Below are 13,848 nucleotides of genomic sequence, written 5' to 3'. Positions count from 1 at the left end.
ATACTTCAGATGTTTCTTCTTCCCTGTACTAGTTGTTTCCTGCTGTCTGTTTGTTGAGTTCCTACTTAGTCATCAGATCCTAGCTCAGGAGGCTTTTCCTCTATATCTCCGACTATGTCTTCTTTTCCTTACTGGGAAGAATTAATTGCTGTGGCGTTTTATTCATAATATCAGTGAGGTGTTTTTTACAGTATATTTTATCCACTTTATATATGTGTGTGTGTATATATATTTATCCTTAACTAGATTCTGAAGGTACATGTCATGTGATAATCATCTTTTTACCAGCAGGCCTTGGCACGTACTAGACCTCAGTAGATTTTTATTGAATGGAAGTCATAAAAAAAGCAAAAGACTTGAGATAGGAAACGTGATCCCTGAAAAACTACTCAATAAGAATGATTTTATTGTATCAGAAAAAAGCAGAGAGTGAAGTCTGTATTGAGAAATTAACGGAAGAGAAATTGTAGCGATCCAAGTGATCTGTAGCTAGATCCCACCTGAGATACAGGCTGTCAAGAAGAGGCAAAGAAAAAAAGATAAAAATAGAAGAAATTATAGAAAAAGACTTTTGGGGGGGTTTCCATGATTGGCTTCTACACTTGCCGTTCCCTTTGCCTGAGTGTTCATCCTCAGATACCTGCATCGTTTTCTCACATACTTCAGATCTCCGCTGAGAAAGTCATCTTTTTAGTGAGGCCTCTTATCTACCCTATTTATGAAAAATCAGCCCCATCCCACAATTGCACTGATAGGCCCTAGCCACCTTCTGTTTTAGTTTTCTTCATAGCTTTTCTTATCTGACATAGGGCATGTTTTATTTTATTATTTATTGTCTATTTCTTCCTACTAAAGCATACGTTTTATGAAGGCAGGAATTTTTTTTAATTTTTTAAAATTTATTTTATTTTTGAGAGAGAGAGAGAGAGAGATAGCAAGGGGAGGAGAGGCAGAGAGAGGGAGAGGGAGACAGAATCCTAAGCAGGCTCCATGCTGTCAGCACAGAGCCCGATGTGGGGCTCGAACTCACTAACTGTGAGATCATGACCTGAGCTGAAATCAAGAGTCAGATGCTTAACCAAACTGAGCCCCCCAGGTGCCCTGAGAGCAGGAATGTTTTATGTCTGCTCTGCCCATGCTCTATTTCCAACATTACAACAGCAGCTATCATACAGCTCATGCTCAGTACTTCATAATAGTATTACAGTAGTCCCCCCCACCCCCATTTCTTAATGTTTATTTATTTGTGAGAGAGAGACAGCACACATGGGACGGGCAGAGAGAGGGGGACAGAGCACCTGAAGCAGGCTCTGCGCCGACAGCAGAGAGAGCCCGATGCGGGGCTCGAGCTCACGAACTGCGAGATCATGACCTGAGCGGAAATCGAGAGTTGGGTGCTTAACCAACTGAGCCACCCAGGCGTCCCTACAGGAGTCCCCGCTTTATCTGTGGTTTCAATTTTCACAGTTTCAGTTACCCGTAGTCAACTATCGTCCAGAAGCAGATGAGCCTCCTTCTGATATGTTGTTCAGAAGGCAGGTAGTAGCCTAGTGCTATGACACAGTGTCTCCATCATTCGCTTCACTTCAGCTCATCACGTAGGTGTTTTATCTCACATCATCACATGGAGAAAAGTGAGTGGAGTACAATAAGGTATTTTGAGAGAGAGAGACCACATTCATGTAATAACTTCCATTATGGTATAAGAATATGGTACAAGAATACGGTATATTCTTATAATTGGTCTATTTTATTATTAGTTGTTGTTAATCTCTTACTGTGCCTAATTTATAAATTAAGCTTCATCATAGGTATGTGTGTGTAGAAGAAAACACAGGTAGGGTTTGCTAGTATCTGCAGTTTCAGGCATCCACTGGGGGTCTTGGAAAGTATTCCCGTTGGCTACAGGGGGGAAAAATTGAGAAAACAACTCAGAGAACTTGGGGAACAGGAGAAACTTGTTTTCAAGTAGTTTGTTAACATTTCAAATGACTTTCCCAGTGTTTCTCTTCAACCTCCAGACAGTTTTTCAGATGAAGTAAATTTAAAGCAATGAGTCTAATTGTTAATCTGAAAAAATTTATAATAAATACATGATTGTTACTGTGTTTCCAGACTTTGGGGGACACTCTGTATTGTATTTATTGTAGTTCTTTTTTTTTTTTTTTTTTTTTAGGTTGACAATTGGACACATTGCTTTATTTTTTTTTTAATTTTTTTTTTAATGTTTATTTTTGAGACAGAAAGACAGAGTATGAACGGGGGAGGGGCAGAGAGAGAGGGAGACACAGAATCGGAAGCAGGCTCCACGCTCTGGGCCATCAGCCCAGAGCCCGACGCGGGGCTCGAACTCACGGACCGTGAGATCGTGACCTGAGCTGAAGTCGGACGCTTAACCGACTGAGCCACCCAGGCGCCCCTGGACACATTGCTTTAAATTTAGAGGTACTTTACCTGAAACAGTGTCTAGAATGTATAGAAAAACAGTGAATGTATTAACGTAAAATGTAATTAGCATACTATGTAAAAATAAGTTTTTTTTCTGTATTCCCTAACTTTTTGGACCCCCTATATTAGCAAACAAGTTTATGACATTTAACTATGTGACAAAGACTCTTCTAACCACTTCATATATGTTAACTCATTTAATCTTCATAATAACCCTTTGAGACAGTTGCGGTATTGGCCCCATTTTACTGAGGAGGAAAGTAAGGGAGAAAGAGGTTGAGTAGCCAGTTCACACAGCTAGTTAGTGGCAGAGCCAAGATTATAAGCTCGATGTTTTGGCTCCAGAATCCACGTTCTTACCCACTACAATACATTGTTGAATGACTGACGGACTGAATGAGTGACCTTCTACTCCACCCTGTCAACCTGTGTCGTGTCTCCAGACTTGATCTCGCATTTAACTAGTTACACGTGGCAAGGTGGGACACACAGGAAGGACCTGAGACCTAAGCTAGTTCTGCTCATTAATCTGGGACAGGAACTGAAAAGTTTATCCTTTTTTGCATCTGTTTAAGTTGTTTTAGGTCAAAGATGGTACAAGAAATGTATACCTTATAGTCTGGTGGCAATCGTGGCTTAAAAAAAATCCTTCACGCAAATCTAATTTTATGGTCTCGGGCAACTAGCTAGACACAGTTGGCGTGATCGGGCCAGTTTCTTTTCTCTTAGATTTAGGGCCCATTGCAAGGTAGGCTCAAACTCATCGGGAAGGGGGCCATGTTCCTGCAGGAGACTCAGGGTCTCCAGCTGATAGTCCTGAATCTCCTTGATATTCTCAGGTAGAGTAGAACATTGTCTCTGTTGTGTGCACAGCGCCTCTATACCTCTGTCATGCCTCTGTCAGAGCACATTTATATACATGCCTGTATCTCTTGCAAAACTGTGAATTTCTAAAGGGCAAGAGCAGTGTCCCTAGCCCTTATTACATGCCTGGGGGTGGGATCACTCAATAGATATTAGATGAATGGATGATTAATATCCTAGTACTTTTATACTTTTAGCGGGTTTATAGCAACTCACTTTCTTTTAGGAATATAAAAAATATAAATGTCAAAGTCGATTCCTTTAACAACACAATTCCCATTTATTCACTATAAATTCCTTTTAAAAATAGATTTTTAATGCTAACAGTGCTTTATTGAGATATAACTTATATACCACAGTTTGTTTACCTATCTTCTGTTGATGAGCATTTGGTGTGTACATAGTCCTTGGCTATTATGAGTAAAGCTGTTACGAACATCCTTATGTAAGTTTTTTTGTGGACATACATATTCAGCTCTCTTGGGCATACACTTAAGAGTGGCATTTCTGGGTCATAGGGCAGGTGTATATTTAACCAAAGTCGTCTTCATTTTTTTTAATGTTTATTTTTGAGAGAGAGAGAGAGAGAGAAAGCACAAGCAGAGGAGAGGCAGAGGGAGAGAGAGAGGGAGACACAGAATCCCAAGCAGGCTCCAGGCTCCGAGCTGTCAGCACAGAGCCCGACGCGGGGCTTGAACCCATGAATCATTAGATTATGACCTGAGCTGAAGTCGGACGCTTAACCGACTGAGCCACCCAGGCGCCCGTAGAGCATTTTCATGTATGGTATATCATGTGATCTGACAATACCTTATGAGGAATGAAGGATGTGTATTATCTCTCTGACACAGATGAGGCGCTAACGCTCAGATTGTTCTTTAGGTAAGGTTGCACATTTCATTAATGACTGAACATGATTAATAGTCTAATACTCTTTGGTCCTATTCTATTATTATGCTAGGCAGCCCCTCCTAATTGAGTTTTAAAAAATATCCTAACAGAGTTTCACTGAACTACTAGAGTGAACTTAATTCAAAGGGTCTGAAAAATACCCAATTGAATGTTTCACACCATCAAATTATTTATTTACAGAAATTATGGTATTCCTTTTATAAAACCGATATAGGTTCTCAGAAACATGTGCATTAAAGTTTATGTACTACGTTATTCTCAATTAGTTAAGTCCTGAAATTGCAGTTGATTTCATTTAAATGGGCCATTGTATATACACACACTCATATATTTAAATTCGAGCTAGATTTCTTTTGAAAGGTACATTTTAAAAAGACAGCTTTTCAGTGTTGTGAAAAAGTTGTGTTAAGCAGTTTTACTAGAAGTAGCATGCGTTGGTGATGTTACTGCCTTTTTTGTTTTCTACTGTCATCATCAGTCATCCAACTTGGGAAATTAGACCCTTCACATTTATATCCAGCGCTGATTTTGTTCAGGCCTCAAGGACTGGCCCTTCCCAATCAGCTACCCATTTGCTCACGAAAATTAAATGTCTTGGAGTGACATTAGGAACTAATAAGCCTTGTATGCCAGAGTTAAGAGATACAAACTAAAATGTAAAAAGCAAACTCTCTGGAAGATGTAATACATTTATTTTAAACTTTTTTTTTAATGTTTTTATTTATTTTTGAGACAGAAAGAGACGGAGCATGGGCAGAGAGAGAGGGAGATGCAGAATCCGAAGCAGGCTCCAGGCTCCGAGCTGTCAGCACAGAGCCCGACGCGGGGCTCAGGCTCATGGACTGTGAGATCATGACCTGAGCCGAAGTCAGATGCTTAACTGACTGAGCCACCCAGGCGCCCCTGTAATACATTTATTTATATTTATATTAGTTTACAAGTTATTAAAATCAGTTGTTTTTGAGGAGGTTGTTTTTTGAGTTCAGTTTCTCAGAGAAGAAAGGAGAAAGGAGAAACGCGTATTTGGGCCAGGAAGGGGTTTAGAGAAAGACGGAACATGGGCAAGTAGGAGAAAAAAGGAATGATTGGGATTTCCCTTTCAAAGTGACTGTGATAAATTAAATAGAGGCAAGATCTCTGGAAAGAGTGAGTTCAAGAGAAAGAAAATAATCTGAAAACGTGGAAGAATTGATTTAGATATTGGTCAGCTGTGTCAAGGCTCCAAAAGCGGAGTCAAATCTGAGGGTATTCTTGTACAGGAGGGAGGGAACGTGGGGGCATGAGATGGGCAAATCCCAGGCAGTGTGGTGTAGTGGCTAAGCACGCGGCACGGGGGGTGCGTGATGTACCTTACAAATTCATCAGACTTGATTTTCTCCCTACAACGGTCACACAACAGGAGTCCAAATTCTCTAACCACCGAACCTACCTGATAGATGGTGGTGGGTTGATTAGCTAATGCAACGGAGTTGTGCTCGTTTACAGAGAGGTGGGTTCATTAACACAAGGCCACTGACCAAATGTGATTTCCTATAACCAACATTTTTGTAGTTTTGATGAAGTCATGAATTTCTTTTAACAAACATGCGGGCTTTAGGTCATCATAAGCCTGTTCTGCTATTGTTAAATAAAAGTTATATTACTATGATGGGGCGCCTGGGTGGCTCAGTCGGTTAGGTGTCCGACTTTAGCTCAGGTCATGATCTCCCAGTTTGCAGGTTCGAGCCCCGCATCGGGATCTGTGCTGACAGCTCAGAGCCTGGAGCCTGCTTTGGATTCTGTGTCTCCCTCTCTCTCTGCCCCTCCCTGGCTTATGCTCTGTCTCTCTCTCAAATATTAAAAAAAAATATTTTTTTAAGTTATATTGCTGTGAGTTTAAACAAAATCTTTATACCTAAAACAGTTGAGTATTTTGGGTCACCCTTCGCTCCTTTTCAACAAATGTAGGTGTTAGTAATCATGACAGCAAGAAGCACACCTTGAATCTATTTAAACTTAAATATACCTGTCCGGCCAGTCTTCCCACGTTCCTCCTTGCTTCCTGTATGCACATGGACAGCAGAGCAGGGCAGACAAACAAGGGAGAGTAACCAGGTTAGCACTTCGGTGCTATGTCAATACAATCCTTCTCTTCTCAATCTTGTCATCAAATAAAAAAGCTTACATTTGTGCACTGAATTCAGTCAAAGAAATAAAAGTCTGCGTTTTGTTATTTTTATGGAGCCAGTCTCTACCTTCCAGCTTATTATTAAGTCTGTGACTTTTGGAGAGTTTTTTTACTCCCCGTAAACTCACTTGTCTCACCTGTAAAATGGGCTTCGTGCGGATGTGAGATAATGTCTGAAAGTCAGGCACATAGTAAATCGTCAGTTAATATTAGCTAATGCTGTTAGTCCTTGGCATATTTCGACTTTAGTTAATTTTGTTTGCCGCAGTGTATATTCACGTCCAAATAATGCTCAGTACAACCATCAGGAAGGGCTTTTCCGTGCCCCGTTGCCGCAGTTTCTGCCAATGCACTGTACCTTGTCCACACGTCTGCTGAACACACTGCTGGAAGAGCCATCTGGGTGTCCGCCTTCACTGGACTGTGGGGTTTGGAGGACTGAGATGACCTTATTGGTATCTCTGTTTCTTCACTTGGTTTGATGCAGGTGCCGAATGAGCGCTGACCGAATGGCCAGCGGGCTATTGTAGGTCTGAAGAAGGGACTGGTAGCTTTGGAGAGTTTCTCATTATCCTAGACGGTCTTCTGTTTTTCTCCAGTGTCTCTCCATATAGGTTTGTTCTTTTTTTTTTTATTTTTTTTTATCCCACTTGGTCTTTGGAGATCATTTTTGATGTGAGGATTCACGTCTTTTCTGTAAAATTCCTAGCTCCTTTTGCTCTGAATATTGCTTTTTTGTGATGACCTTAATTTTCTTCTTTTGGAACTTCTTCTAGGTAAATACCAGGACCTTGCAATCTGTCCTTTGTGGTTTTCGCGTAGTCCTTGTTGCGGATATGACTCCTGTAATAATCTCTCTTAATCGTATTTATTTTAAAAATCTTGGTTTAGGATTTTAAAATCCTCTGACAATATAGAATATTGATTTATAGAAGATCTTATAGAATCCTGTAGAACGTTGATTTCATTTGGAGTGAATGCATGTGTTTGTTTGTTTTTAAGTTTATTTTAAGTTTATGTTAGAGAGAGAGAGAGAGGAGGGAAGGGGGAGAGAGAGAAGGCACGAGTACGAGCAGGGGAGGGACAGAGAGGGGGAGAGAGAGAGAATCCCAAGCAGGTGCCGAGCGCCACCCAACACGGGGCTGAACTGAAATCAAATGTCAGACGCTTAACCAACTGAGCCACCCAGACACCCTGTGAATTTACGTTTTGACTGCTGCTTTTATCAGCCATCTTTCATTTAAAAAAAAAAATCTATTTTGGAATTTTAGTTTCCTGCCTTATTTTGACCAAGAGGCTCTTCCCCCACCATTCATGTTTACCCCTTTACGTTGCTTTTTCCAGTTCTTTCCACCCAGCTCCCTCAGAGCCCCCAGCGCAGCCCTTGTAAAGGTAGCTCAGGGCTCGTGCCCTGTGACAGAACCGGGATGTCTTAGACGCAGGTGGCGGTGACTCGGTTTAGTTCCCAGTCTTGAGGCTGCACACGTGTCTTCTAGCTTCTAGACCCACAGCTACAAATAAGTGACAGCCCAGGAAACAATTAGCAGCTGGTTTTGTCCCTACTATTTCTTTTCTTCCCAGCCTTCTCTCACAAACACGGATACCTCCTAACATCAAAGAGGGAGTAAGGCCGGCTCTGGTCCCCTAACACGTGAGGAGCTGAACTCCTGGCTGCCAGATCAAGAGCCCCACAGCCTTGAGGCCTCAGCCGTGCTGACCACCCTTCCATTTCTCTTCCGTTTCTGGTTTGTGGAGGTTTCTATCTTGTTTTGGAGCCTGGCAGTGTCTGTTAGTGCTGTGTATTTGTTGCGGAGCAGAGGGGTACTTTGAAGCTTGACTTTACTGTGCCAACTTGACCGAGGGGTTTTTTAACTGGAAAATGCCTTGATCAGATACACTGTTGGGGGTGCTTCTCCCGACCCCACACCCCCTCGCCCCTGGAGACACTGTGGAGCACAGATGGTGAGGGAGACTCCAGATAAGTCCATAATTCAAAACACCGCGGGCAGGAAATGAGCAGAGCCTGAACTGAGGGACACAGCGAGGGGGGAAAGATTTAGTGGGTACCATCAGTGGACACGGGTTACTGCATCTGGGGAGGTGAATGTTCATATTTCAGGCTTAGAATGGAGATCAACTTGACTGAGAAAGGAATGGAGGAGGAAAAGTAAATTTTGATTGGTTAGTGGGTCAGGTATGGAGGGAGGGGCGTTAAGATGTTTTATGACCACTGTTCCAAGCCTAGTACATGTTCTTCTAGAAGCCTGGTGCATCTCTTTGCCCGGCATCTTTGAATTTACCACATTTCCAAATCCCTTTATGTGATGTTCCTTTGTGAATTTACAGAGACTCCTCCCCTGCATCTGGAAGATGTTTCCTCAGCACGTTCACTCACTTATTTCGCAGACACTTCTGAAGTATCTTAACAAACAGGTATAGCTCTGGCCTTCATGGACGTTATGCTTTAGTGGAGGAAAAAGACATTCAGCAAATAGATAGGCAATTGCAAACCGTGCAAGTGTCGTTAAGAGACAAGTGTAGATGCCGTGAGAGTTGCGTGGAAACCTGGCTTGACCACGTGTGTGTAGGGTGAGCCTGGAGGGGCTTGCTCTCCCTCAGTAGAAGGCTTCCTGAAGAAGGGAAATCAGAGCGGTTCCCTCTGCCTGAATGTCCGCACAGCTGGCTTTCCCTTGCTGTTCAAGGCTCAGATGATACGTTATGTCCCCAGTACGACTTTCCTTCCCTTCACCACGGCTTGATGTTCAGCACCTCACTGTTCTTTATTTCCTGTAGAGCTTTTATTTTTATCGGAAATTATCTCGTGTGGGGATCTCGTCTCTTTTGTCCTCACTTGTGCTTCTAGACAATTCCTGAAACTGAAATGTTCAAGAAATGATTAAATACTGCATAAGTGAATAAGCGAATATCCTTGGATGTTGGTCTGTCCCTTAGTCGCTCTAGTGATTTGTATGTCCTTGGCCTCGGCCTCGAGTTTGGGAAGCCTCCGCAAGTTGGCTTTCTGTTCGTTCATTCTTCTGTCCTGTTGACTCTCCCCTCGTTCCACCATGCCTTTCTGATGGGGGGTTGCCAGTGGTAGCATCCCACCCTCTGGCCAAGGTAACGGGCATGTGACTTTCAGGCTGGGCCGAGCAGCGTCATTCTCCTGGATTTTTCCAATTTGAATGAAGGAAGAGGGAGGCCTCTCAGGTGGCACGGTGTGAGGCGTGAATCCAGAGCTATCTGTGCCTATGTCCACATTCAGGTGGAGGAAGCCAGTCTGCAAGAGGAGAAAATGAAGGCATTACACACAGAGAAGAAAGGATGGGAGACGGAAAAAGTGTGCTGGTACTTTTCCAGTCTCTGCCTCTCCTGTGCCTGAGGCCCAGTCACAACCCCTGCTTTTCCCATGGCCGGTTCAACTTGAGTTTCTGTCGCTTATCACCCAAAGATGCCTATTAAAACGGAACGTAGCTTCATTTTTGCTTTACCCTGCACCTCTTCTAACAAGCTTTACATCTTGACGTATCCTTCGGTATCAATCTGTTTCATATTTCTCTTTTCAGAGACTCCATGTTTTCTCCCTCCCTTTGTCTGTCTCTGTCCCTCACCCTCCCAACTTCTCCCCCCTTCTTTGTCTTTCTCTCTTTCAGACCCAGAGCAGGTGCTGCCTACGTTTGTTCTATTCCAGTACAATTCTGTTTTAGTACTATGTTCTCCCTTTCCTTTCAGAAACACATTGCTTAGCAGTGAGTAGATGCCATCCTGTTATTACCATTGTTATTAGTTAATTCACCCTTGAAGCCGGTTTATTGGGTTCTTGGATTTTTTCACTTTCAACTTTAACGCTTGAGAACAGCCGGGTTTCTACCCTCCAGCATCTCAAGGATGGGTGTGGGCAGGTAGCCAGGGCCGTGGGCGGCCTTGAGTGAGAGGTGGAGTACTGTGGCTTGACCTTCCCAGTGCCGTAGACTGCTACCTCAGGGAGGAGCCCTGATATTTCGGGGGAGAAGTGCTTCGTCATCGTGGCTGGCTTTCTGCTTCACGGATCTGCTCCGACCTGTGAACTTTTGCAGCTGCTTTTAAGTCCCGCCAATTCACGCAGCCTCCAAGTCAAATAATCGCCGTCTGTCCCGTAACTTCTAGTTCTGCCCTTTTCTAGTTAGGGGTGTCGCAAAAAACTATTTCAGGCCAAGCAACTTTCTCAGGCAGCTACACTGTAAGTCGGCGCTCAGTGTCTATCATCCTTCTGGTTCCATTTGCACTGTAGAAAGGAGAATATTGAGACTTTTCGGAATTTGCTCCTTTATCGATTCATTTACTCAGTAGCTATTTATTGAGTAGCTGTTATGTGCCAATCATTCTTCCAGCCACTGGAGATACCGGGTGAATGAGGTTCTCTGCCCTCATGGAGCTTGTATTCTAGGTAAGGAAACGAACAGTAAACAAGTAAACGTGTGTGTGTGTGTATGTGTGTTCGTGTGTGCAAACCTGTTTATACCAATAGCAGGTGGTGATAAAACAGGTAAGGGAATAGAGAGTGATGGGGATGGGACTATTTTAGAGAGGGTGGGAAGAAGGAAGGCTTCTATGAGGAGGTGACATTTGAGTAGAGACTTGAACGAATTGGGGACCTATCCATGCAGAGTCCCTGGCAGAAGCGACAGCTAGCCCAGGGCTTGAAGGAGATAAAGAGCCTGGTGTAATTGAAGAATAAGGCAGTCGGGGTCGCTAGGGTAGAGGGAGAGAGGGGAAGCGGAAGGAGATGAGTTTGTGAAGGTTTTCACCCCTTCCTCCAAACAGCTGTGGCAGTTTTCCAGGGGAAAGTAGTGTCTGGCATGTCGCCTGTCCCCAGAGGCTGACAGTCACAGCAGGCTTCTGTCGTGCGACACTGAGTGGTAGCATAAAACACCGTGAGATTTTTTTTGTTGTTTATGGGCTACACATTAATCATAGGAAATTAAGGGTATTGAGAACGATATGGTTCGCAGCAGTTACAAAAGAAGTTTGGAAGGAAGAAGTGACTAAGAAGTGAGATTAAGAGTAGATAAAATAGGGGCGCCTGGGTGGCTCGGTCGGTTAAGCGTCCGACTTCAGCTCAGGTCACGATCTCGCCGTCCGTGGGTTCGAGCCCCGCGTCGGGCTCTGGGCTGACAGCTCAGAGCCTGGAGCCTGCTTCGGATTCTGTGTCTCCCTCTCTCTCTGACCCTCCCCCATTCATGCTCTGTCTCTCTCTGTCTCAAAAATAAACATTAAAAAAAAATTTTAAAAAAAAGGTAGATAAAACAATCTTGGAAAAGATGGCAACTTGAGCAAAGGTTTCCGACACTGTCCTTAGCAGTCCTTAATGAAACGACTGGCCCAGAGCGTGTTGACCTCTTTCGTCTGCATACACCATGCAGCTGACCATTTCTCATTATTCCTACTGCTAGTAAATTATAATTGGATACATTACCACTTTAATTCATCACACTTGGAGCCCAAAATGAACATAGTAGTGGCTCTTTAGGGACTTTTCAGTTTACTTCTGGAAGAAGGCTTGGGAAGACAGGAGATAATACGAGTTTGTCTCAAGATGTGGAAAGGTAAGTGATTTTCCTTGATCATTTCTCCTGGGAGGGGGTTGAGAATTGTAGTAATGATACTATATATTTGAGCAGGTATACTTTTGTATCTGTGAGTTACACTGAATAGATCTGCTTCTCCTGGTTTTCACATAGAAACCTGAAGCCCAGACAGACGACCTAACAGAGTCACACAGATGGTTAAGGACAGCGTCTTGGTTAGGATTCTGATCTTAGACTATTCGTCTGGCACTCTATTAATGGCATCGAGTTGTTTTGATAGGATGTTATGTCAAAGAAAATCTAATTGCCCTCCCTACTCTTCTCCCGCCCCGACTGTACCCCTTTAACGTAACGGATGTTAACAATGTTGTGGGTACACAGCTGGCTGTCTGCCTGCCCATCCATCATCCATCCAGCCATCCATCTATTTCTCTACTTCTCTCTACTGGATACATACATAATGCTTGATTTTCCCCTGTGCTTTCCAGATTTGAATCATACCATGCATATAACTTTAAATCTTTAGCTATATGTCATGGTCACACATCCAGGTCAGTAAATCTAGGTCTAATTCATTCCTCCTCTTTTACACCTATATAATTTGATTATAGAGTATGTATTGCTTTTAAAAAGAAAGAGCATATTTAAAGTGCAAAATGTCGGGGAGCGGGGTGCCTGGGTGACTCAGTCAGTTGGGCGTCTGACTTCGGCTCAGGTCATGATCTCACGGCTCGTGAGTTCAAGTGCCACGTGGGCTCTGTGCTGACAGCTCAGAGCCTGGAGCCTGCTTCCGATTCTGTGTCTCCCTCTCTCTGTGCCCCTCCCCCGCTCCCACGAGCTCTCTCCCTCTCTCCCTTTCTCTTTCTCTCTCTCTCTCTCAAAAATGAATAAATATCAAAAAAATCAAGTGCAGAATTTCATGTCAATATGGTGATACGATTTAATCATATACTCGCTCACTTCCTAAAGTATCAGAAAAGGGCACTTACTGACAATTCCCATGGGACTTAGGTTTCCTTGTACGTTTTTGCTCCAGATTTTTTTTCACTTTGCTTAACGTTGCTTACATTTTCCCCCCGAATTTTCTGTAGAATAAAAAGTCCTCGCCGCCCTAAGGCGTATTTTCTTACCGACGCAAAGCCAACGTGTTTTTCAGGCTATCATATCCGGGAAAAGTCTAAGCAAGTCATGACACTGCTGGTGGATGAAGAGCTGCTGCACAGAGAGAGGGAAGCAGCGTGTCGGACGAGGCAGCGAACCTCCCACTCCATGACATTTCCTAAAAGATTACCTGGTACGGCTAACACCCCAGCAGTATGTGCCTCTGCCCACACACCAGAAATCCCTGCCTCGGAGAGGAAACGTAAGCTGCTTAAGGTTGCAAGGCAACGTAACACAAGTACGTATAACGAACGTTGGCCCCGAGTGTAGTAGGTATCATTTAAGAGCAATGAGAAAATAGAAAACGTTGGGGTTTGGTTCTGAGGTATTAATACAATATAAGTGCCACCATTACCGCATTAGGCGTCATGCTGTACGAAACAAAGACGAAGAATAATACTCAGTGGAAAAATGTGTGACCATTTTCTGAATGCGATGATCTGGGATTCACATAAAATGGGATTTTGGGGCTTGAAGGGTATTCAGGTAGTGACTTACTTATTTGGCATCATGATTCACTTTAAGATTTTGATCATCACTGAAACGGGAGACTCAGGGTCTGGGTGTCTGTGCATTTTGTGCTGTTTGCTCCTACCGGTTGAGAAACTGACATTTTCTTCAATGTGCCTCGGAATTCTGAAAGTGCTCTAAAACTATTATGAGACAGTACCTTGTATTATATAACCCTTTCCTTGGTCTAAAATTTTAAATATGAACCAAACTTTTTAAAAA

At 43.2% G+C, this 13,848-nt stretch overlaps 1 protein-coding gene across 4 annotated transcripts in view; it reads left to right on the top strand.

Annotated features, from left to right (window-relative positions):
* ENTHD1 (ENTH domain containing 1) overlaps nt 1-13,848 on the top strand; it is a 104,345-nt gene that overhangs the window by 10,740 nt on the left and 79,757 nt on the right. For 3 of the 4 annotated variants that reach the window (XM_019446949.2, XM_053894697.1, XM_053894696.1), the window contains one exon: nt 13,112-13,354. In XM_019446949.2, the coding sequence (XP_019302494.2) occupies nt 13,112-13,354 (243 nt within the window). The remainder of the gene's footprint in view (nt 1-13,111; nt 13,355-13,848) is intronic. The other variant, XM_053894698.1, reaches the window with a different exon arrangement.

Source organism: Panthera pardus, unplaced genomic scaffold, assembly GCF_024362965.1.
Source record: "Panthera pardus isolate Hobbes unplaced genomic scaffold, ASM2436296v1 HiC_scaffold_6, whole genome shotgun sequence".
NCBI lineage: Eukaryota > Metazoa > Chordata > Mammalia > Carnivora > Felidae > Panthera > Panthera pardus.
The sequence above is the reverse complement of the archived record's forward strand: the minus strand, read 5'-3'. Positions and strand labels throughout refer to the sequence as shown.